The sequence below is a fragment of the Rattus norvegicus genome, chromosome 12, assembly GCF_036323735.1.
Source record: "Rattus norvegicus strain BN/NHsdMcwi chromosome 12, GRCr8, whole genome shotgun sequence".
NCBI classification, from domain to species: domain Eukaryota; kingdom Metazoa; phylum Chordata; class Mammalia; order Rodentia; family Muridae; genus Rattus; species Rattus norvegicus.
In genome coordinates, this window is record NC_086030.1 from 32,519,153 (window position 1) to 32,542,966 (window position 23,814).

The 23,814-nt window shown below is 46.6% G+C and overlaps 2 protein-coding genes across 2 annotated transcripts in view; one reads left to right on the forward strand and one right to left on the reverse strand.

The window, feature by feature from the left end:
* The first annotated feature begins 7,938 nt into the window (after positions 1-7,938).
* Psph (phosphoserine phosphatase) lies at positions 7,939-22,030 on the forward strand. The gene is made up of 6 exons (NM_001009679.1): positions 7,939-8,154; positions 16,011-16,169; positions 16,927-17,061; positions 18,172-18,317; positions 21,034-21,182; positions 21,694-22,030. Exons 2-6 carry the CDS (start codon positions 16,030-16,032, stop codon positions 21,799-21,801), a joined length of 678 nt encoding a protein of 225 aa, NP_001009679.1. The 5' UTR covers positions 7,939-8,154; positions 16,011-16,029; the 3' UTR covers positions 21,802-22,030.
* A 988-nt stretch (positions 22,031-23,018) lies between these two features.
* Positions 23,019-23,814, reverse strand: part of Nipsnap2 (nipsnap homolog 2) — a 38,175-nt gene continuing 37,379 nt past the window's right edge. The window contains exon 11 of the transcript NR_172102.1: positions 23,019-23,125. The gene's annotated coding sequence lies outside the window, so the exon portion shown is untranslated. The remainder of the gene's footprint in view (positions 23,126-23,814) is intronic.

The window sequence follows — 23,814 nt, forward strand, 5'->3', positions numbered from 1 at the left end:
GCACCTCCATTGGATTGTGGCTCTCTTGGTGCCCGCTGATTGGCTTATCCTGACGCTGGTCTCTCTGGGCCCGCCCACACGCCAAGTCGCGACGTCATTGCGCATCCGAGAAACTTGTTCTCCGGTAATCCGCACTCCGAATTCTAAGGTTCCGTTGTGCTCGCCTCACAACGTTGCGGTTCCGCGCTTTAAGGATTACGGCGTGGCGGTTGCGCGGCCAGTTTTGCAGGAAAAGCACTACTGCTCGTGTGTGAGGGATGCTTCGACCTCGGCACTCGACTGGGCGTGACAGGAAGCAGAGGTGTCGGCCTCTATTTGCGGGGTGTCTCTAGCTACTGGACTCCGGGATGCTTCCCTCACACTCTCGCGAGGTTTCCCAGGTTCATTTGTCTTGCCTATTTTTATCCGTGAATGTGGGAACACAGAAAATGGACCCTTCCCCTCTACCCTGGTCATTTAAAAATCCCGGAGTTTGACGGGAGCATTATTGCTAGGCAGAAAGTACTAGATGGCTTTAGGAGTGGTGCGATGGGCGTTGAGGAGCCTCAAGAATCAGTCTATTCTTAGGGCCCAGGTCATTGAGGCAGTTTTGTTTTCTTAATTTTTAAAAATATGAAACAAAGATTCACTCTGTGTCCCGGCTAGACAGCTCACTGTCTAGCTTCGGACTCGTAGCAATCCTCCTGCCTCAACCTCCAACGTGTTATGAACTAAGCCTGCTAAAAACTCAAATATGGCTGGACAGTGGTACCCAGTCTTTGAAAGCATTCCTTTAAACATTAAAAAACAAAAACAAAAACAAAACCAACTAAGCGTATAGATGTTTCCCCTGCCAGTATGTCTGGGCACTTAGGTATAGATACGATACGTGCTGAATTTTTTTGAGTCACTTCTCCACACAGATGACAACTCATAATGCCGTTGGATGTATTCTACTGAGCTATACTGAAGGTTTTGCCATTTTGATAGGAATAAGAAATTCTCATTCCCCTCAACATCTGTGTGATACTCATTACAGAAACGATACATAGCCAGGCGTAGTGTCATATGCTTTTAATCCCAGAACATGGGAGGCAAGCAGATCTCTGTGCCTTCAAGGCCAGCCTGGTGTGCATAGCAAGTTCCAGGCCAACCATGGCTACGTAGTGAGACCCTGTCCAAAGAAAACAGAAGGTTTAGCAGGTGTATAGGTTCGAAATACAGAAAATTTAAAAAGGAAAAAGAACTAACCAGTCATCGGACTGACATTCCCAAACCTCTTGCTATTCTGGCTACACTAAGTATAATGTTTAAAGTAGCTTTGGAGATTTGAGAGATCGCAAAAGCTGTGCATATGATATTTGGCATGCAGAAGACTCGTGTTTACGTTTGTAGACCACTTGGCAGTTTCATCATCACTGCTGGTAAAACAAGGCAGAGGGAGACTGCAGAGTCAGTCGTCTGCTTACAAAGTAGAGAACAGGGCAAGAAAATGTTGGATCGAGTTGGAAAACTCAAGACTGCCCAGGAAAACTCGGTGCTGACACTGGAGATAATATAATATTCCCTAAAACATTAGCGAAGCGTATATTGGAGCTGCTTTTTCTTTGTTTGTGGCTTGTTTTCATTTTGAGACGAGGTCTCACTATGCAGACAAGGTTAGCCTTGAACTCCTGATCCTCCTGCCTCTACCTACCTCCTATTTATTTGTTTGTTTATTTCATGTGCATAGCCATTCTGTCTGTGTGTATATCTGCGTACCAGAAGAGGCCTCCTAGGGCTATAGTTGTGAGTTGTCATGTTAGGTGCTGAGTGTGGTACACAGGACCTGTGGAAGAGCAGCCTGTGCTCTTAACCGCTGTGCCCCCCGCTCGATCGATCTGCCTACCTCCTAAATGCAGGCAGTACAGGCATGCACCACTAGACCCACCATTTTGGGTGGGAGCTTAACCTCTGAACTATGTATGTCCCAGTGACTGTCATTCTCAACAGGGGATATCAGAACGTCACCACATCTGACTAGACTGGTTTTGTTTGTTTTTTCGTTCGTTTTGTTTTTTTGAGACATGTTTTTTCTGTGTAGCCTTGTCTGCCCTGGAACTTAGTCTGTATATCAGACTGGCCTCGAACTCAGAGATCCACCTGCCTTAGCCTTCTGAGTGCTGTAAAAGTGAGTGCCACTACATGGCTTGGTTTTTTTTTTTGTTTGTTTGTTTGTTTGTTTTTTGGTTGTTGTTTTTGTTTTTTGTTTTGTTTTGTTTTTACAGTGGCCTAATTCACTAAATGACTACATTATAATTTATTTCACCAATTTCCCATTGGGTCAAATTTATTCTGATATTTTGCAACTAAAAATTTCTGTGACATTTCACATACATGCTGGGATGCCTGTAAGATACATTTGAGATATGTGATTATTACATTCTTTGATCTACCCCCAACAACTGCTTTCCCATCTTTTTAAAGAGTTTTGTGGTTGTTTGAGACAGAATCTCAAAAAGGTTTTATTACACTCATTTGTGTGTGTATAGGTGTTTGCATCTATGCCAGAGTATATTTAGAGAGGTCAGAGGACTACTGTGTGTGTGTGTGTGTGTGTGTGTGTGTGTGTGTGTGTGTGTGTGTGTTTTCCTATGGAGCCCTGGCTATTCTGGTACTTGCTGTAGATCTGGCTGGCTTCAAACTCACAGAGATCCACTTGCCACCACCTCCTGGACCATGTGGGTCCTTGGGATCAGATTCAGGCCACCAGGCCTGGAAGCAAGCACCTTGACCATTGAGCCCATCATTTCCAGACAGGGGTCTCATGGAGCCAAAACTGGCCTCAAACTCACTGGTTGAAGATGACCTAAAGTCCTGATCCTCCTGCCCACTCAAGAACTGGGATTTGCTTGACCACCACACCTTTAATCAGCACTCAGGAAACAGAGGCAGGTAGATCTCCAAATTTGAGGCTAACCTGGTCAGTCTACAAATCAAGTTCCAGGACAGCCAGGGACATCAAATCAGAGATACACAGAGAACCTGGTCTAAAAAAAAAATTAAAACATTATTTATTTATTTTATGATTATGAGTGTTTTACTGTTTGTCTGTATACCACTTGCATGCCTGATACCCTCAGAAGTTCGAAGAGCGTGCAGGATCCGCTAGAATTGAGTTACCGATGTACTTTTCTTGGCTCTGTGGGCGCTGATTGCTTGTAGACTGTCCCTAATACATAACTAAAACTAATTTGAAAATCTTTAAAAGACATAAGAGGGCCACAGAAATGGCTCAGCAGTTCAAAGCATGTGCTGCCCTTACAGAGGGCCCCGGTTGGTTCTTAGTACCCAGATGGGGACTCAAAACCATTCTTCACTCTAGCTCCAGGGGATCTGAATCCCTCTCCTCACCTCGGACGGCACCAGGCACACATGTGATGCTCATGCATGCATTCAGGCAGCAACATTCGGGCTTATTAAAAAGAAATCAAAACCCAAACAAAACGAATTAATCATCACTTAGCTTGAGATTCCCTAGCCATGGCTCTGATGTGTTGCTTCTGTCCTAGGGTCTTATCCAGGATTGTAATCAGTGTCGTGTCCTTCAGTCTGAAGAGGTGCACGTCCTACCACTGAACTACAGTCCCAAACCCGGACCTCATTATTTTCTTAATTTATATCTTTAAAAAAAAATACAAAACTAACAGGGTCTCATGTAGCCCAGGCTAGCCTCAAACTTAGTATGTTGCTCAGAATGACCTTGTGCTGATTCTTTTGCCTCTGTTTCCAGAGTGCTAGAAGTATGGCCATGTATTGCCACACCAGATTTTGTTTTGTAGCCCAAGATGACCTGAAACTTGTTGTGTAGCCCAGGCTGGCCTCAAACTGGCAGTCCTCTCACCTCAGATTCTAGAGTACTGAGATTAACAGATCCGTACCACTTTCTCTGCTTGAACTTGGCACGAGTATGGAGCGGTTATTTTAAAGACTTAGTTCTGTGTGGTTTGGTGTTTTCTAGTGATTAAATTTATTTTTGACAAGAAATATTACAGAGATGGTGTGTCCTTGTGGCTTAAGGAGAGTCATGTGATCCCAGTTTATCCAGTTGTTCATGTCGTTAACTTTGATCGTTTATTTGAAAGTCTCCAGATGACTGGAAAGCTGTAACTTTTTTCTCTTTGGAGTTGGAGGAGGGATGGCTCAGGGTTAAGAGGACGTGCATCGCTCTCACAGAGGACCCGGGCTGGGCCCCCAGCACCAGAGCAGGCAGCCCACAACCATGTGTAATTCCTGCTGCAGGGCCTCTTACGCCTCTGTCCGGCCTGCACTCACAGACACATGCTCACATGCAGACATATAGCCCACTACAGAATTAAAAATAATAAAAATAAGTCTGTAAAAGTAAACTTGTTCTTTTCTATTCAGTCAGTAACTTGTGAGGAGTTCTATAAATATCCTGGTTTTCACTATGCTGCACATTTCTAGCCCAGTGGTCCCAACACTGCGACCCTTTAATACAGTTCCTCACGTTGTGGTGACCCCCATCCATAACATTATTTTCATTGCTGCTTCATAACTGTAATGGTGCTGCTGTTTTGAATTGGAGTATAAATATCTGATATACAACCCCTGTGGGGTGGAAACTGTGGGTTGAGAGCCACTGTCATGGCATTTGTTCATGATTTGTTGTCGCTGCTGTTTCTATGACACTTGTCTGTGTGTTTTTATGTATGTTTGTTTGTTGTTCATTTAGATAGTCTCACTGCATCTCACTGTGTAGTCCTGTCTGGATTGTAGCTCATAGAGAACACCCGTCTCTGCTTCCCAAGTGTGGGGAGTGGCATTTTTTTAAGATGTATTATGTGCTCTGCCTGAACATCAGCACTGCCATCTTGTGCCCAAACGTGGTGCAGGCACAAGATGAGGAGGCTCTAAGGACCAGGAATAGCTGATATGTTTTATTTAAATATCTGGAGTTGGGGTTGGGGATTTAGCTCAGGGTAGAGCACTTGCCTAGCAAGCGCAAGGCCCTGGGTTCGGTCCCCAGCTCTGGAAAAAAAAAAAAAAAGAAACCCAATCTAAATATCTGCAGTTTATTTAATAAACATGTAAAGTAGGAGTAATAGCACAAATGAACTCATGTAATCATTCATATTTGTAGTAGTTTTCCATTTTGAAATAAAATTCCCATTGCCATATATATATATATATATATATATATATACATATGTATATATATATATATATGTGTGTGTGTTGTATCCTTTAGTATACTTCTTTTAAAGTTACTACCAAATGTTATTTCAGAACTCGTAATTTGCCTATGTTTTCACCTGGCATTAGGCTTGAACCTAGGCAAGCACCCTCCCTCATCAGAGCCATCTCTGAGAATTGCTAGATGGCTCAGCTGGTAAAGGCATTGGCTACCAGGCCTAATATCAGGAACTTGATTCCCCAGGACGCTCATGGGGAAGGAGAAGACTGACTCCATGAAGTCCTCTGTCTTCACATGCTCACTGTGGAACCCCAGCCCTCAGTAATTACATAAATGGATGTAAGGCAATCCCATCTCCAGCACACACAGGAGAAGTTATTTACCCCACCTTTACGGCCATTTTGGAGCTAGTGGACTCTGGGAATAGTGAGCTTCAAAGTCACCTCTGACCTCTGATCAAAGACGATGATGGGAATTGTATAATGGTTTTGCTTGTTTTGAGGCAGAGTCTCACTCTACATCTGTAGCCTGGCCTGGAACTCACAGACATCTACCTGCCTCTGCCTCCCTCCTGAGCACTGAGGTTAAAGGTGTGTGCCACTGGCCTGAGAGCGTCTCTGGCTCAGGACGTGCCAGTCATGGCAGAGGCCTGGCTTCAGCCGTGGTGCCTCCTCTGCTTGGTGAAACAGATGGTCAGCACCGGAGGCTCAGGTGGCCTTCATTCCCTGATGGTGGCCAGCCTCCTGCAATGTAAATATTTGGGAAACACACTCCTTACTGGATATGCTAAAATAATGGCTGGACAAGTGACATCTGGAAGGGGACAGGTAGGACAGAATGCAATAGGTGCATGCTGGGCCGGTGATCCAGACCTGACATTTCAGCCACTCAGGAGGCTGAGGCAGAAGGATCAGGAACTGACAAGGCTGCAGGGTGACTGAAGGCTAACTCTGGCAATGTAGACTCATTTTCAAGTTATGAAGTAAGGAGGCCAGGGCTGAAATGCTCACTGGTAGAACATTTGACTAGTATGTGTACAGCCCTAGGTTCTAATTCCAAGCCACCTTGCTCAAGCACTCTCTCTTTTGCTCTCCCTCCCCCTCTTCTCTCTTTGTCCCTCAACAACCCCCTTCCCCCAAAACCAACCAACTATACAGAGAAAACAAATGGGTACAGGGACTAAAGGTGGCTCGGTGGTTCAGGTACTAGCCATTCAAGCCCAAGATTGGAAGTTTAGATTCATGGAACCCTCATAAATTCAGGGTGGGAATGGAGGCCTGTCTGAAATTCACCACTGGGAAGGCAGAAATGTGGTCCTCAAAGCAACACTGAGTTCAATAAAGGGATCCTGCCTTACAAATAAGGTGGAAAAAAGCAATAGAGAAAGACACCTTGGGCCTCCAGCATACACACATGCATTCATCACACACAGGAAAATGCGCATGCACACGACACAAGTAAAGGCATGAGGGAAAGATCGATTGCAAAGATTAAAAAAACAAAAAGATAGGAGCTGGAGCGGTGGCTCAGTGGTTAAGAGCACTGGCTGCTCTTCTAGAGGACCTGGGTTTGATTCCCAGCACGCGTAAGGCAGTTCACAATCTCCTGTAACTCCGCCTCCAGTGAATCAGGTGCCCCCTTCTGGCCTCAACAGGTACTAGGCGTGCAGGAAATGCCAGACGTCTATGCAGACAGAGCACACAAACATATTAAATAAATAAAAATTTTAAGGCAGAAGCAGGAAGATCTCTTTGAGTTCGAGGCCAGTCTGGTATACAGAGCAAGTTCCAGGATAGCAGGGCTACACAGAGAAACCCTGTCTCCAATCCCCCCTCCCCACACACATTTAAGTTAAAAAGAATTATTTTTACTTATGTATATGCATGTTCCTGCACGTGTTCTGATGCTCTCAGAGGCCATCAGGCAGTGACCTCACCGAACTAGTGCTGGGCCCAAACCTGGATTCTCTCTGCAAGAGCAGCACGCACTCCATAACATCAGGGCCTTTTCCCAGCCCAGCAACGATTTTGACATGACTTTTTTTTGGGGGGGGAGGGGTAAGGGGAATTTGAAGTGTGAACAAAGTATTTTTATTCGGCAGCGTCTCTCCTGTGTTCAGGCTGGCCTCAAATTCATAATGTCAGGATGACTGAAGGATAGATTCTCCTATCTCTGCCTCTTGAGTGGTGGAATTACAGGCATGTGTAATCCGGGTGTATGTTAGCTCCCTGAGACAGGGTTTCTCTGTGTAACAGCCATGGCTGTCCTGGAACTCTGTAGACCAGGCTAGCCTCGACCACCTGTCTCTGCCTCTTGAGGGCTGGGATTAAAGGCGGGGGCCACCACTGCCCCGGCGGAACCCAATTTTCGCACGCTAGGCGAAACATCCTGCCAACTGAGTTACTTTGCCAGCGAGTCTGTAGATTTTGTAATTTTCTTGGCACCTGCATTCCTGCAGGGGTAGCGTAGAAAATGTGGGTTTCAGAAAGGGCTCACAAGGAGCTTCATGCATTGCAAAATCAGTACAGAGGTCCCTCGCTTCTCTCCCGTGCAGGGATCAGGCACTGGGAAGCAGCTTCTGAAAGTCTGGGAACTCTTTCGAGCCAACTCAACAAAGTAGGGATCGCAGATCTCACAGTAAGTAGCTCTGTCCGCGCCCAGCCCCTTGGAAGGGAAAGGGTTGGGGGCGGGATCGTGAAGCCCCGCCTCTGGGGGGCTGGACCAAGGCGCCCTTCCAACCCGGTTTTGCAGAGCTGAGATCTGGCTTCTCCAGTTGGAAGCACACATGCCAAACTGCTCTGGAGACGCCGGAGGCATCGGCAGATCCCAGACGAGCGTTGAGTGAAGGCTGTGATCTGCCTTACCGGTCACCTCACTCAGGACACAGCGCTCGCACGTTGCAGCAGCTCCAGACCCCACTACTACCGGAAAGTTACAGGTACCGGAACCAAGAAGACCAGCGCGGCCCAGGAACAGCGGTGAGTTCCCGGCTCACGCCAGTCTGCCCAGTGTCCAGCTTTCTGATGCACCGGTATTCGCTCTCCCAGGGCAGTCTCCTCTCTGATTCTTTACTGGATAGGTAGATTATCCCCTGGGAGTCCAAGGCTTCCCTTTTTTAGGTCCTTATTTTAGATAGCTTCACTTTTTTTTCATACTCCACGACAAACAGTCTGAATGAATGATGCAATCTGGCACAGCAGAGATAAGAAAATTCATCAGACCGGGAAATGACTTTGCTATACTTTTCATTAAAAATAGAATTTGAAATAACCATATACAGTTAGAAGGGAATAGCTTTAATTTGGGTGTTAACTCATTCATTTAATTTGTTCGTTTTCTTTAAGTGTGTGTGTGTGTGTGTGTGTATGTGTGTGTGTGTACCTTCAGAGGCCAAAGGTGTCAGATCCCCAGGAGCTGTGAACTGACCCCTGTGACCCGGGTGGGTGCTGGGAAGCAAACTCCTATTCTCTGGAAGAACAGCAAGCAGGCTTAACCACTGAGCAATCTCTCCAGCCCAGATCACCATCCTTTCTTTCCATGCATCTTGCACATTATAGTGTGTGTGTGTGTGTGTGTGTGTGTGTGTGTGTGTGTGTGGTGTGTGTGTTGTGTGTTAGCACAGGCTGACCTGAAATCTGAAAATTAAAGGTAGTCCAGGCTGGTTTGAACTTGCAGTGATCCTGCTGCCGTAGCCTCAGGTGTGTTAGCTTTCTTTGGTATTTCAAGACAGGATTTCTCTGTGTAGCCCTGGCTGTCCTGGAACTCCCTCTGTAGGCCAGGCTGGCCTCAAAACTCAGGGATCTGCCTGCCTCTGCCTTCCGAGTGCTGGGATTAAACATCTGTGCCACTACTACCAAAGTCTTTCTTTTTTTTAAAGACAGGGTTGCTGACTTGCTTGGAACTTGCCAATTAGGCTGAGCTGGCCCAGGAACCTGCACTTCTCCTAGTTCTCTGCAGTGGGATTATAAGCCTGTGCACTCTGCTTCGCTTTTTTTGTTTGTTTGTTTGTTTTGTGTGTGTGTGTACCCTTGTGCACACATATGCAAGGTCTATGGTGCTTGTGTGGAGGTCAGAAGACAACTTTGGAATTAATTCTTTTTCTAGGCTAGTCTAGGTTCTGGGATTTGAACTAGGGTCATCAGATTTACACAGCGAGGGGTTTCTACCCACTGAGTCATTTGACCATCCCCTAGCTTTATTTATTTATTTATTTATTTATTTATTTTTTTTTAAAAAAAACCACTCTTCTACCAATTAAACTTAGGTTGGACTCTTACTATGTGAGCCATCTTCCTAACCCCATTTGGATTTTTTTTTTTTTTTTTTTTTTTTTTTGAGTCAGGCTCTAGCAGCAGCAGAGCCTGGGTTTAAGTTGAACTCCTCTGTGCTTTATCCTCATGACTGCTGAGATTCTGGGTATGTACTCGTGTGCCCGGCTAATGTTTGCAGTTTATTTATTTATTTAGAGACAGGATTTCTCTGTGTACCCCTGGCTGTCCTGGAACTTACTCTGTAGATCAGGCTGGCTTCAAACTCAGTTATCTGCCTGCCTCTGCCTCCTAAGTGCTGGGATTAAGGCTGTGCACCACTACCGCCATGGTGCACCTGTGGAGATCACAGGACCTTTCAGGAATCAGTTCTCTCCTTTCACCAAGGTGTCCAGCAGCCACCAGAGTCTCATGGCATTTTTATCCACGGAGCCATCTTGCCAGCCCCGGAATCATTTTCTGGCTCCTCCTCCATTGCCCTTGACTTTGTTTCCCCAATTGTAAGTGATTAAGTTATTCTGTGGTATTGGGCGTGGCCCGCGGGGCCGTGCGCTCCGCTGCTGAGCCCCACCTACAGTTTAGCTCCTCTTCCTTTATTCTGTATTTTCCAGTTTTTGAGACAGGATTAAAACTCAGAGCAGTTCTCCTGCCTCAGGCTTCCTTACCTCCTCTAATATTGATCTTTCAGATATAAGGCACCACGCGCATGTGCGTCTCATATTCCCGCACCTTTTCTTTGTAATCGGCTCCTAGGGATGGTAACTCCTGGATGTGGCAGAATGGAAGCCACAGGCAAAGCCGTAGCTTCTTCTCTGCAGTGCTCCAACATCTATCTCCCAGGGGAAGCAGTTTTAGGAAACCCTGGGTTTGAACTGTTGTTGGAACAATCTCACCAGGAGGTCAATGAGCCCCCTCCTCCTTTTCTTTTTGATAGTCTCAATTAATCCAGGCTTGCCTTGAACCATAAACTCCCTATGTAGCCTTGAACGTCTGGCCCTCTGAACTGATTCTGCCCTGTAGTGCTGGGATTACAGGGCTAGGTCATCAACCGTGGTTTATGGGCTTCCGAGGGCAGAACCCCCGGCTTGCCGTGTGCTAGCCAAATGCTTTACCAGCTCGGCCATGATCCTTAGCCCCTCTACCACCTTACCAGTCTGTTCCTGGTTGTTCATTTTCTCATGTTTTGTTTTTTTAAGTCTCTTGCAAAACCCACAGATCTTCCTTTAAAAACCTCTAAGTTGAGGTTTATGGTGCATTTTTAACCAACAAGGGAAGGGGAAGAGAGAACCCAGCACTAGAGAATCGTGAGTACCAGGCGTCTCCATGCTTTTGGTCCTTAGGCTTGCCTGTAAGCGAACCTTCTCACCTAGGGCACACGCTTTGCCAGTGTCTTACCCATGTGCATTTTTGTGCACCACTTGCATGGCTGGTGCCTGCAGAGGCCAGAAGAGGGATTAGATCTTCTGGGACTGGAGGTGTAGTCAGTTGTGAGCAGCCATATGGGTTCTGGATCAAAACCATAGCCCCCGGAAGAGCAGCCAGTGCTCTTTACTGGTGAGCCATTTCTCCAGCTCCCGAATTTTATTTTTTATTTTTATTTTTGGTAGCAAAGTCTCATTTTTTTAAAAGATTTATTTATGTATGTGAGTACACTGTCACTGTCTTCAGACACATCAGAAGAAAGCATCAGATCCCGTTACAGATGGTTGTGAGCCACCATGTGGTTGCTGGGAATTGAACTCGGGACCTCTGGAAGAGCAGTCAGTGCTCTTAACCACTGAGCCATCCCTCCAGCCCCGCAAAGTCTCATTCTGTATTCTAATTTGGTTTGTAATTCACAGTAACCCTCTTCCTGATACGAATTACACATGGTGTGAATAGCTAGCTTTCTTCCTCAGAAAGATTTGTTTTGCCTCTATGATGGTGCACACATTAATCCCAGCACTTGGGGTACAGAGGCAGGTGAATCACTGTGAGTTTGAGGCCTGCCTGGTCTACATAGTGAGTTCCAGGACAGCCAGGGCTATGTAGAAGTGTTGGCTTATTCATTTTATTATTTTATTATTTCTCACACCTACCCCTTCCAACTCCCCAACACTAGGGAGGAGCAAAGGAGGAAGAAGGTTAGAGTGGAAAGGGCATGTAGACCTCTATGAGCTACTTCTGTGGATTGGGGTTATTGAGCTTCTAGGGGCAAGTCCAGTGTTTATTTTTAAGATAGATAGATAGGTTTATTTATAGGAGTACCCTGTAGCTGTCTTCAGACACACCAGAAGAGGGCATCAGATCTCACTACAGATGGTTGTGAGCCACCCTGTGGTTGCTGGGATTAAACTCAGGACCTCTAAAAGAGCAGTCAGTGCTCTTACCACTGAGCCACCTCTCCAGCCCGGCAAGTTCAGTCTTTGTCGTTAGGATATCTTTAACTTTGTCTTGTCTTCTTGCTCATGACCACTTGACAAACCTCAACAACAGCAGCCAGGTGTAGCATCAGGAAGTGGCAGCCGTCTTCTTCGTCTTCTCAGTGCCTCTTGCCCCTCTTGGAGCTCTGGCATTTATACCCTCTCCAGAGTTCCCAGAATCAAACTATGTGAAGCTGGCAAAAATCACACCCCTGCTAGAGCAAGAGACAAACTAAAGCAGCCCCGTATTCCTCGCCTGGGATTAAATCACGGACAGATTTCTGTAACGTAACTGGGTTTTTAAAGAAACAATAATCCCCACTACACAGTGGGTCCATATCTCAGGGAAAAAAAGACCTTTCATGTGTATAAGTGTTTGCTTGCCTGAATATATGTGTACAACTTACACTCAGTGCCCACTGAAGTCAGAAGAGGACGTTGGGTCCCTGGAATAAGAGTTAGGAATCACCATGTGGATTGTGGTAACTAACCCTGGTCCTCAGCAAGAACAGTGCTCTTCACTGCTAAGCCACTTCTCTGTTTCTTTTTTAAATTTACATTTTAAAAAGTGTGTGTGCATGCGCACTTTTAACCCTGAGACCTCCCTCCAGCCCTGGTTTTTTCCTCCTTAAACGATTTATTTATCTAAGCATTTTCCCATTGATTGATTGATTGATTGATTGATTGTGTGTGTGTGTATGTGTGTGTCGGTGGTTGCACAGGTGCCATGGTACATTGTGGAAGTCAGAACACAACATTAGGGAGTCAGTTCTCTCCCTGTGGGGTATCGGTCCTGGAGAGAGAACTCAGGCTGTCAGGCTTGGGTGGCTGCAGAGTCCCGTATCTCCACTGTGCCCTCTCGCTCACCCACAATAGCTGTTTGTTTAATCATAAAAAGGAAATGGCCAGGTGTGGTGCTGTCTGCCTTTAATCTTAGCTCTTTAACTGAGGCATGAAGCCCCAACATTCAGCATAGGCTAGGCAGCTTGCCCGAGGAGTTCCGTACCAACCAGGATACCTGACTAAATCTTCTGCAACAGCAGACAACAGCCAGAGCTGGCCAATAACCTTTCCCCTACTCCAGAGTGGGTCTGGAAGCTTCCCATAATCTATTTTGCATTGTTTAGGGATCCTGATTTTTTCAGATGTGCTTAGCCTCTGTGGCCATTTTAAAGATTTACTTATTTTTATTTTATGTGTGGATGCCACACTCATACTGGTGCATGAAGAAGCCAGAAAGGCAGCACTGGATTTCCTGGGAGTAGAACTGCCACATGGGTGCTGAGAACTGAACCTGGGTCCTCTGTGCTTTTACCCATGAGCCACTGCTGCTCTATCCTCACTGTGCTGACCTTTAATGCTACCCCCCTTTTAGGATTTTTTTATTTGATACAGTACACTGTAGCTGTCTTCAGACACACCAGAAGAGGGCATCAGATCTCATTACAGATGGTTGTGAGCCACCATGTGGTTGCTGGGAATTGAACTCAGGACCTCTGGAAGAACAGTCGGGTGTTCTTAACCACTGAGCCATCTCTCCAGCCCCCCAATGCCCTTTATTTTTGAGACAGGGTTTCTCTTTCTAGTCCTGGCTGTCCTGGAACTCTTTCTGTAGACCAGTGTAGCTTCAAACTCAGAGATTCCCCCTGCCTCGGCCTCCTGGGTGCAGGGACTCACAGCGTGTGCCACCCCTGCTTGGCAGACCCTGATCTCCTGCTCCTCTCGTTCACCTTCCACTTGCTGGGATGATGGACTCACACCAGTACCCCGCTGTTATCTGTCTTAATGCAGATAAAATCCATCTTTGAAGATAAGAGGTCAGTGAGGCAGATGGTGAAAGAGGTGATCCTCCCTGTGGAAAAGCTGCCAGGTGTTTGAGCAAGGAGATTATTTTTTCCCCTCTCACCCACTGCAGGCCTAAATCCAGCCATGAAGAAAACGTGTGTTTTCACTTTGGCGCCCTGGTTAAGGAGGGCTTATCAGCACACTTTAAAAAATAAAGTCGGGGTTGGGATTTAGCTCAGTGGTAGAGTGCTTGCCTAGCAAGCGCAAGGCCCTGGGTTCGGTCCCCAGCTCCGAAAAAAAAGAAAAAAAAAAAAAAGTCGAATGGGCCCATGGCCAAGCTGGAGCCCAGTCTGCCCCACAGAAGGCCAAGCAGCACAGAAGCTATGGGCGGGCCTGTGTTTGAACACAGACCTTTTCTGCCCACACTCTCTCCAGCCCCCCAGCCCCAGCCTTCCCTTCCCCCAAAAGCCAGGTTCCCAGCAGCGACTTTTCTTTCTCTCTGCAGAGGTCTAATGTTTACTTTGAAGGAACTGAATTTAGCAGGTCGCTTTCCCTATAGCCAAGGGTTTCTTTTGTTTGTTTTGTTTTTTTTCTTTTTTTTTCCGGAGCTGGGGACCGAACCCAGGGCCTTGCGCTTGCTAGGCAAGCGCTCTACCACTGAGCTAAATGCCCAACCCCCGGTTTCTTTTGTTTAAAGATTTATTTTGTTTTGTTTTATGTGTATGAGTGTTTGCCTGCATGCACAGATGTGTGCACCATGTGCGTGCCTGGTGCCATGAACCCCTGGAGCTGGAGTCACAGACAGTTGTGAACTGCCATGTGAGTGCTGGGAATCGAACCTGGGTCCTCTAATAGAGCTCAGCCAGTGCTCTTGTTTATCACTGAGCCATCTCTCCAGACCCCACCCCCTTATTTATTTATTTGTTCATTTGTTTATTTAACTAATCTTAGACTAGTCTCATGTGTAGCACCAGCCTAGCTTTAATCTCATGATCCTCCTGCCTCAGCCTCCTTAGTGCTGGGTTTCACAGTGTGTGCACCACCATACATACCTGCTTATTTATTTACTTATTTTCTTATTTATTTAGAGTTCGTATCTCTAGCTCAGGCTTGCCTATACCTTATTAACTCAAACTCATCATACACCTAAGGATAGACCTTTAGCCCCCATCCCCCTCCCCTCCCTCCTGAGTGCTGACACTGCGAGCACAGGCATGCACGGCCACGTCCAGCATCTCTGAAATACTGGGGATGGCTTAAGGACGGTGTTGTTTCCTCCAGGCTCCATGCCTGACCTGGCTTCCTTTTCTCACTGGTTCTGAGTCCGGGTCCTGTCAGTTATTCTGTCACTGTCTCACTTCCGTTCTTACATAAGGCATCTTCCTGGCTCGCTTTCCCTCAGCCTGGGGCTCCCTGTCCTGCGCGGTTGACTCACATAATGCGTTTGGGGAGCACACTTGCCCACCTGCCCGCCTGTCTGCCTGTTTTCTTTCTTTTGTCTCCTTCCTTCCTTCCTTTCTTCCTTTCTTCCTTCCTTCCTTTCTTCCTTCCTTCCTTCCTTCCTTCCTTCCTTCCTTCCTTCCTTCCTTCCTTCCTTCCGTTACTGTGAGTGAGGATGCATGTGTAGCACAGTGTGAGTGTGGGGGTCATAGGAACCTTTTGCGATTCCTCTGCTCACCTCCACCATGTGGCTTCCAGGCACGAAGGTTTGGCTGCAGGCTTCTTTCCCTATTGATCAATTCCCCACTACCATTTTTGTTTGAGACAGGGTTTGGTGTAGCACGGGCTGGCCTCAAACTTGCTATATATAGCTAAAGATGATCTTAAACTCTCTCTCTCTCTCTCTCTCTCTCTCTCTCTCTCTCTCTCTCTGTGTTTGTGTGTGTGTGTGTGTGTGGTGTGTGTGTGTTGACACAGGCTGTCTTAGAACTCACTCTGTACACCAGGCTGGCTTTGAACCTAAGAGATCAGCCTGCTTCCACCTCCCAAGTGCTGGGACTAGAGGTGTGTGTAACCATTGCCCAGCAACTCTCGTTTTAAAACCTTATTGTTGCTATTTTTATTTAAGTGTGTGTGCTCCCTTGGAGCTGGAATTACACGTAGTTGTGAGCTGCCTGACGTGCGTGGATGCTGGGAACTGGACTTGGGTCCTTTGGAGAGCCACAAGCACTCTTAACTACTGGACCATCTCTTCAGCCCCAGTTGTAAACTCTTGATCCTCCTGCCTCAACTCCTGAGAGCTAAGATCACAGGCATACACCACTGCGCCCAACTTATATGGTCCTGGGGTGAAACTCAGGACTTCATACACACTGGTTAACACTACTACTGAGCCACATCCCCAACCCCTTTAAGTTCATTTCTCTTTTTCTCCTATAGGAGGAAAACTCTTCCCAGGATGGTCTCCCACTCAGAGCTGAGGAAGCTCTTCTGTTCGGCTGATGCAGTGTGCTTTGATGTTGATAGCACAGTCATCAGAGAAGAGGGAATCGATGAGCTGGCCAAATTCTGTGGTGTGGAGGCTGCAGTGTCTGAAATGTACGAACTGTCTGTATTCCCTTTATGATGTGGTAAAGAGTTCACCTTTAAAAACAAAACAAAAGGAATGTGACTGGACGGAAGGCTGGGTTAGGTCTCAGTTCTGGGTTCTGGGTTTGGCCCAGTGCTAAGACAAAGCACTAGGCATTCCCTCCCGCTGCCTAGGACTGAATTTACTAGAGCCCCGTCTTCATTATCCATCTGCAAACATTCCAGCAAGAACAAAGGAAGCAAAACACGGTTGTCTCTGCCGATGAGACACATTCTTAGGCAGGCTGGGAAAATGATTAATCCAAGAAGGTGGCCCCAGGCTCTAAACATCCAGTGCCTCCTGTCATGGTTGAAAGTGCAGCCTTACTGCTTCAGTGGCAAGAGATCTAGGCTAGAACCTCTGTCCCTTCTCTTTGCCGTCCCCACTGTGCAGTATTGACACCTTAGCTGCGGCTGTCATCTGCTCAGCTGTTTCCTGCAAGACCTTTCAACCTTTGCTTTCTTTCTCGGTTATAAAAGTCCACGGTTTGCAAGCAAGGTGCTATGTGTGGGGCGCGTGGGTTTCTGACGGTGTGTGGGCTCGAGGTACATGACCTCCGAGTGTCAGTGGGATTCTCAAGCGGACCCCTGTACACATCTGTGTAGAGTCGGGTTTATGGCACTGCCTTCTTCCTGATGGTTATCTCAAAGTCCTGGCTCAGGAAGGCGTGTCGACTTCTCAAGGACACCTCTGACAGCTGGCCTGATCCTTGGGTCTTCCTCCTAGGACACGGAGAGCCATGGGAGGAGCGTTGCCTTTCAAAGATGCGCTCACTGAGCGCCTGGCACTGATCCAGCCCTCCAGGGATCAGGTGCAGAGGCTGCTGGCTGAACACCCGCCACACCTGACCCCGGGGATAAGGTAAGCACGACTCGCTCGGCTCTTAGCGCACCGGCTTCTTAGCAGCTCCGGGCTGGTGAGGCTCTTTCCTCCTGAGAGGATGCTGTTGTTGGGCTCCCTTCTCTGTGGCTGTCTCACTTCTGTCTGCTCTTACCGCACCCTCTGGTCTTGCTGCTGTCTGTCCTCCCGCCTTCTCCAAGCCTCTCTAGGGTTTCATGATCTATCTTAGTGTTGGTGCAATGGTTACCCAAAACAGAAAAGTTTCACCCATTAGTTGCTAAGTGCAGCTGAAAAAGCACACATGAAGCAGGGAATGGTGGCGCCCCTTTGTAATTCTATGACCCAGGAAACTGAGACAAGAGGATCTTGAGTTCAGGACCAGCCTGGGCTATAGAGTGAGACCTTGTCTCAGAACACACACACACACCCCTACATACGTCATCTCAGAATACACACACACACACACACACACCACTACCTCCCTCATCTCAGAGCACACCCACACATGCACGCATGCGCACAAGCTGGATGTCGGTGTGACATATCCTTGTACTCCTAGCACATGGGAGGTGGGGGTAGGTTATCAGAAATTCCAAATAGTCCACAGACACATGAGATCCTATCTCAAAAGCAGCCAGCAAAACAGACAAGCCAACCAGAAAGCCAGGACCAGCTGTGGTGGTTCATGTCTGAGATACTCATCCTGAGAGGTCAAGGCCAGTCTGGTTGTACACAGCAAGAATCTGTCTTAAAAACAACAGACAACCAAGGCGAAGACATTGAAAATGGCATCCACACAACAAAGGAAAACAAAAGCGGGTACATAAATGAAAAGGGATTTGGTAGTAAAAGTGCAGAGAGATTTCTGACCTCAGAACGACCGTTCTGACCAGCTACAAGTTCAATAAAGTAATTTTATTTAAACACACACACATCCCAAATTTACAACACCCTGCCACCAGTCACCCCCACAGCCAACAACAAAAAAGAAGAAAAACAAACAAAACGTTATCCTCATAGGTATGATCCTTATAGACGGACCACCAGCATTGGATGGGGGTGGGAGTGGGGAACCCCTAACATCTTTTCCCTGTTTCCTTCCTGGAGTAACTGATGTGCTTGGTCTTGTAGGGAGCTGGTAAGCCGCCTCCAGGAGCGGAATGTTCAGGTGTTCCTCATCTCCGGGGGCTTTAGGAGTATTGTGGAGCACGTTGCTGCAAAGCTCAACATCCCCACAACCAATGTCTTTGCCAATAGGCTGAAATTCTACTTCAACGGTAAGACCTTAATGGTAGGACACTCCCTGCTTTTCCCTTCTGCTATTTAGTATATCCTGTATACTGGACTGGTGGCCCTGGAGTTAAGACTTACATGAATAATAATAACAAAATAACAACAATAATAATTAATAGTCATCCTAAAGGTTTATTTATTTTTATTTCATGTGCATTGGTATTTTGCCTTTATGTCTGTCTGTGTGTGTGAGGGTGCTAGATCCCCTGGAACTGGAATTACAGACAGTTGTGAGGCTATCATGTGAGTGCTGGGAATTGAACCCAGGTCCTCTGGAAGAGCAGCCAGTGCTCTTAACCACTGAGCCATCTCTCCAGCCCCACATGAATTGTTCTTTTGAAGACATTTTAATGGGATCTTGAGATGTGGTTTAGGGGTTCAGAGCACCAGCTGCTCTTCCAGAAGACCCTGGTTTAACTTCTAGCACCCATATTGGTATCCACGGCTACCTGTAACTCCAGTTTCACGGTATCCTTCTCCCTCATCTGGCCTCTGAAGGCACCAGGCACGCATGTGGTGCACAGACAAGCACGCAGGCAAAACACACACATACATAAAAGCAAATACATCTTCAAAACAAACCTGTGTGACAAACAAGTGACCTTGGAGGCCGGAAGAGGGGATCAGATCTGCAGCTGGAGTAGCAGGCTGTTGTGAGACACCTGACCTGGGTGCTGGGAACTGAACTCAGGTCCCCTGCAAGAGCTGTGTACACTTTGGAGCCTTGTCTCCAGCCCTTATGAACGGCTCTTTTGACTGATATTGTCTGCACCTTGGTATTCTTTGCTCTGCAGAACAGGCTCGGGTTGTCACCTGTCCTTGTCAACCCTTTGCATTTTTTCCTTACTGTAGCTGGAGCAATTTATACCCAAGAAAGACTTGGGCCAGTGGGTAGCAGCTTTACCACCGCCCTTGGGTCACCTGCGGTCATAGCTACATCTTACATCATCTCAGGAGGCTCCAGTTATGCTGCACTCTTGAGACACTGAGGCAGGAGAATTTCACATTGTAGTCCAGTTTGGGATACAGAACAAATCCTTGTCTCTAAAAACCAAAAACAGGATGAGACATGGCTCAGCGGTTGAGTACAGGCTGTGCATTTAGAGGACCTGAATTTGTTTGTAAGCAGAGTGTGTGGAATCCAGACCATAGTGAGCTGCCAACCAATACACACACACACACACACACTCTCTCTCTCTCTCTCTCTCTCACTCTCCCTCTCTCTCTCTCTCAAAACAATAAAAATAATCATAATAAATACATAATAAAAAATGAAATAAACAGGAAACAAAAGCTCTCGGGCTGGGGTGGTGGAGGTCTTGCCCTGCCTGAAGCACTAGGTGACACATAAGCCAGGCAGGATGGCCCCTACCTGTAATCCCAGGTGTGAGCAGGAAGATCAAGGTCTTTGAACATAGTATACACAGTAAATTCAGGTCTAGCCTGGGCTATGTGAAACTGTGTCTCAACACACACACACGACTCTTGGCTATGTCCTAGGGTAGCTGGTAATCTTTTGTGTTTGTTTGTTTGTCTGTTTGTTTTTTGAGACAGAGTTTCTCTGTGAGCCCTGGCTGTCCTGGAACTCGATCTGTAGACCAGGCTGGCCTTGAACTCAGAGGTCCTCCTGCCTCTGCTTTTCCAATTGTGGGATTAAAGCCATGCACCACCATTCCCTCCTTGGGTAGCTGGTAATCTTAAAATCAAGCCAGTGAGACGGCTCAGCAGATGAAGGCGCTCCCAGAGAAGCCTGACTCAAATGCAATCCCACATGTAGACGGAGGGTGAGGTCTGACGGCTAGCTTGCTGCTGCCAACCGCCACACAGGCCACTCCATGCCACTGGCTGAAGAAAGCTGGACGCCTGGGAAGGGAAGACCCACGTAATCCCAGCATTTGGGAAGCAGAGGCAGGAGGATTAGGAGTGGCAGGTCATCTGTGGCTACTTAGCCTCCATCTTTAAAAATAAAAAACAAGGTCAATAACAACAACAAACGAAACAAAACGGATGAGTGAACCAGACATGGGGACACGCTCTTTATACCTGGGAGGCTGAGGCTGGGGAATTGCTTCAAGTCCTACACCAGCCTAAGCTACAAAGTGACACCCAGTCTCAAACACACCAAACCAGCCCCAGACCCATTAGTGAATGTGTTAACTGCTGTAAGAATAGAAATAAATTTGGAGCTGGGGATGGGATTTGGGGGACAGAGTGCTCTGCGGTCTAGCCCTGGGTTCCGTCCCCAGTGCTGCAGCCAGGCATGGGTGTGCATGCACACCTGGGATCGGGGCACCCCAGATTTGGGAGCTGGAGGGTCAGCATTTAGGCTCATCCTAGGACATTGTAAGTCCAAGGATAGCCTGGTCCACATGAGATCCTACTTTAAAAAAAAGTGAGACTAAGTTGTATTTCCTTTAGGTGACGTTAGCAGCACGTTAACGTGGTAAACTAATTGCTGTATTGTGATGCTCTGCTAGCTCAACAAAGTTTAGAGCCCTGCACCGGAAGCTTAGAGGATGCACCTGAAGCTGACCACTAGAGCGACCTCCGCAGGAGCAGGGGTCAGGTTCCGTGCTGTGTGACTGTGCCCAGGGCTATTTTAGACTCAATACTGATATTTAAGTCCAGGTATCAGCTGTATAAACCAGCTAGCCGGAGTAAAAGGACTCTGAATCTAATCATGTTACCCCATCTCTTCAGGTGAGTACGCAGGTTTTGACGAGACGCAGCCGACAGCCGAGTCAGGTGGGAAAGGAAAGGTTATTGGATTTTTAAAGGAAAAATTTCACTTTAAGAAAATAATCATGATTGGAGACGGAGCCACAGACATGGAAGCCTGCCCTCCCGCTGTATGTATTCAAGAGCGCTGTTGTTTTACGTTGGCTGAAACTTTCCAGCAGAAGTTAAATAAGAGCATAGATATCATAAGAACACGAAGCAGCGAAAAGACAGTCAGTCTAGCAATATCTGTGAGTGACTACCTTAAGTCAGTGTTCTACTGCTGGGAAGAGACACCGTGACCAAGGCAACTCAGGAAAGGAGACATGTAACTGGGGCTGGCTTATGGCTTCAGAGGCTCAGTCCACTGTGGTCATGGCAGGGAGCATGGTGACAGGCAGGCAGGCAGACAGGCATGGCGCTTGAGCAGAAGCTGAGAGCCGACATCAGCAAGTTGGAGGCAGAGAGAGTGAGACTGGACACACACACACACACACACACACACACACACACACACAATATGTACACCCATATGCATATATATGTATGATATAGATAAATTTTCCCTTAAGTATTTTCATATTTTTTATGTTTCTGGGTGTGCCATTTTAAGAGTCGCTAATTGTCCCCCTTCCTTTCTAGGATGCCTTCATTGGCTTTGGAGGCAACGTGATCAGGCAGCAGGTTAAGGACAATGCCAAGTGGTACATCACTGACTTTGTTGAACTGCTAGGAGAACTGGAAGAATGATCTGGACTTCCCGGTCACTCAGAACAACTCCACCTTCTCGACGCTACACAGTTGGGCTCCTGGAAGAGTCTAGGAGACAGCTATTTTTTTCTACTGTAGTTCCAATATTAATATGACTACTAATTACATGGAGAGTTTTATATTCTGAATTCTTTGTGTATATTCCTCGGAATATTTTACCTGGAGCTTTCTGAGGTGCATAGTAAATTAAATGCCTTTACTCTTGCAACATGGATTCAGTAGCTCTAAGTGAATTTGGGTTTCCTTTTGGTATATAAAGAACATTTGTACTGGGTGATGGTGCCCTCCAGTTTTAGCCTCAGCACTTAGGAGGCAGAGGCAGGGGGACTCTCTGAGTTCCAGGAAAACCTGGTCTACAGAGTGAGTTCCAGGACAGCCAGGGCTACCCAGAGAAATCCCGTGTTGGGGAAAAAAAAGTTTTCAGAATAGATTTGTTCGATTTTCTGTTTTCTCTTTTGAGACAGGGTCTCATGTAGCCTGGGCTTGCCTCGTGTTCATAGAGCTCCTCCTGTCTCCCAAGTACTGGATTAAAGGTGCATGTCACCACAGCCAGCTGATTTGTTTAATTTTTAATCCTGCCTCTTCGGAATTCCTGTGTCTAGTGTTTCAGGAGCTGTGAGTGTGTAAGTACAAACCACCCCACACTGGGGAGAGAGTTGTTGGTGTTTCTCCGTCCACAGCACTGGCACACTGCCTGCCCCCCTCCCTCATTACAGGAAACACTGGCTCACAGGAGGAGGACATCTTTTTTCCCCTCACAGTGGCTTTGTTTTATGTGGCTGGGTATGGTGGTATACACATGTAATCCCAGTACTTAGAAGGCTAGGGAGGAGGATGGAGAATTCCAGGCCAGCCAGAATAAGAGCCTATATCCTAGAAAAGGAATAAAAAGAAGTGTTACATCTTATTATTAATTAATTTTGGGTTTTTCGTTGTTTTTTTTTTTTTTTTTTGATATAGGGTTTCTCTCTGTAGCCCTGATTGTCCTGGAAGTCGTTTGTAGACTGGGCTGGCTTCGAACTCGCAGAGATCTGCCTGTCTCTGACTCCTGAGTGCTGGGATTAAAGGCATTTGCTGCTCTTAAAAAAGACCTGAATTGGGGTTGGAGATTTAGCTCAATGGTAGAGCGCTAAGGCCCTGGGTTTGGTCCCCAGCTCTGAAAAAAAAAAAAAAAAAAAAAAGAAAAAAGACCTGAATTTAGTTCACAGCACCCACAAGTGATGGTTTATAACTGTCTGTAACTCCAGCTCCAGAGGGATCTGATGGCCTCCTGAGGCACCTGGGTTCATGTTCCCGGACCCACCTGCAGAAAAACATATACACGTAATTGAAAATAATAAAAACAAACATTTTAACGAGTAACAATTGAAACTTAAATAAAGGTACCAGTCTTTTTTAAAAAAATTGATTTTGGGCCAGAAGTGATAGCTCCTGACTGTAATTTGAGAACAACCTTGTCTATTCTACAGCAGAACCACAAAGCAAGATTGTCTGAAAAAAACAAAACAGGAAGTAAAGGCATGTTATGTTTGAAAGTTACATCCAACATATAAGGTTTAAATCATGAAGAGAGAGGAACGTTTTCCTAATAATGCAGTTCTTGCGTCTAAGAGATGGATGGCTCAGTGGCTAAGAGGTGCTTGCTGCAAAATTCTGACCATTTGAGTTCAATTCTTGGAGTTTACAGTAGAGGAGAAAACTCAAAAGTTGTCTTCTAACCTCTATATGTGTGCCGTGGCTTGTGTGCACCTGGCCCCTAAACGACACACACACACACACACACACACACACACACACACACACACACACACACACACAGAGGAATATACACTGAGTTCATTTCATTTTCACAGATGAGTTGGGAAGAAAGAAGATGGGAAAGGTTTATGGTTATTTGAATCAATATGAAGAGAGGGAGATAATTGCTTTAAAAAGATGTGATTGCTGAGAGTTTGGCAGAGGGGAAGGATGTGGTTTAGGAAGACACATGTA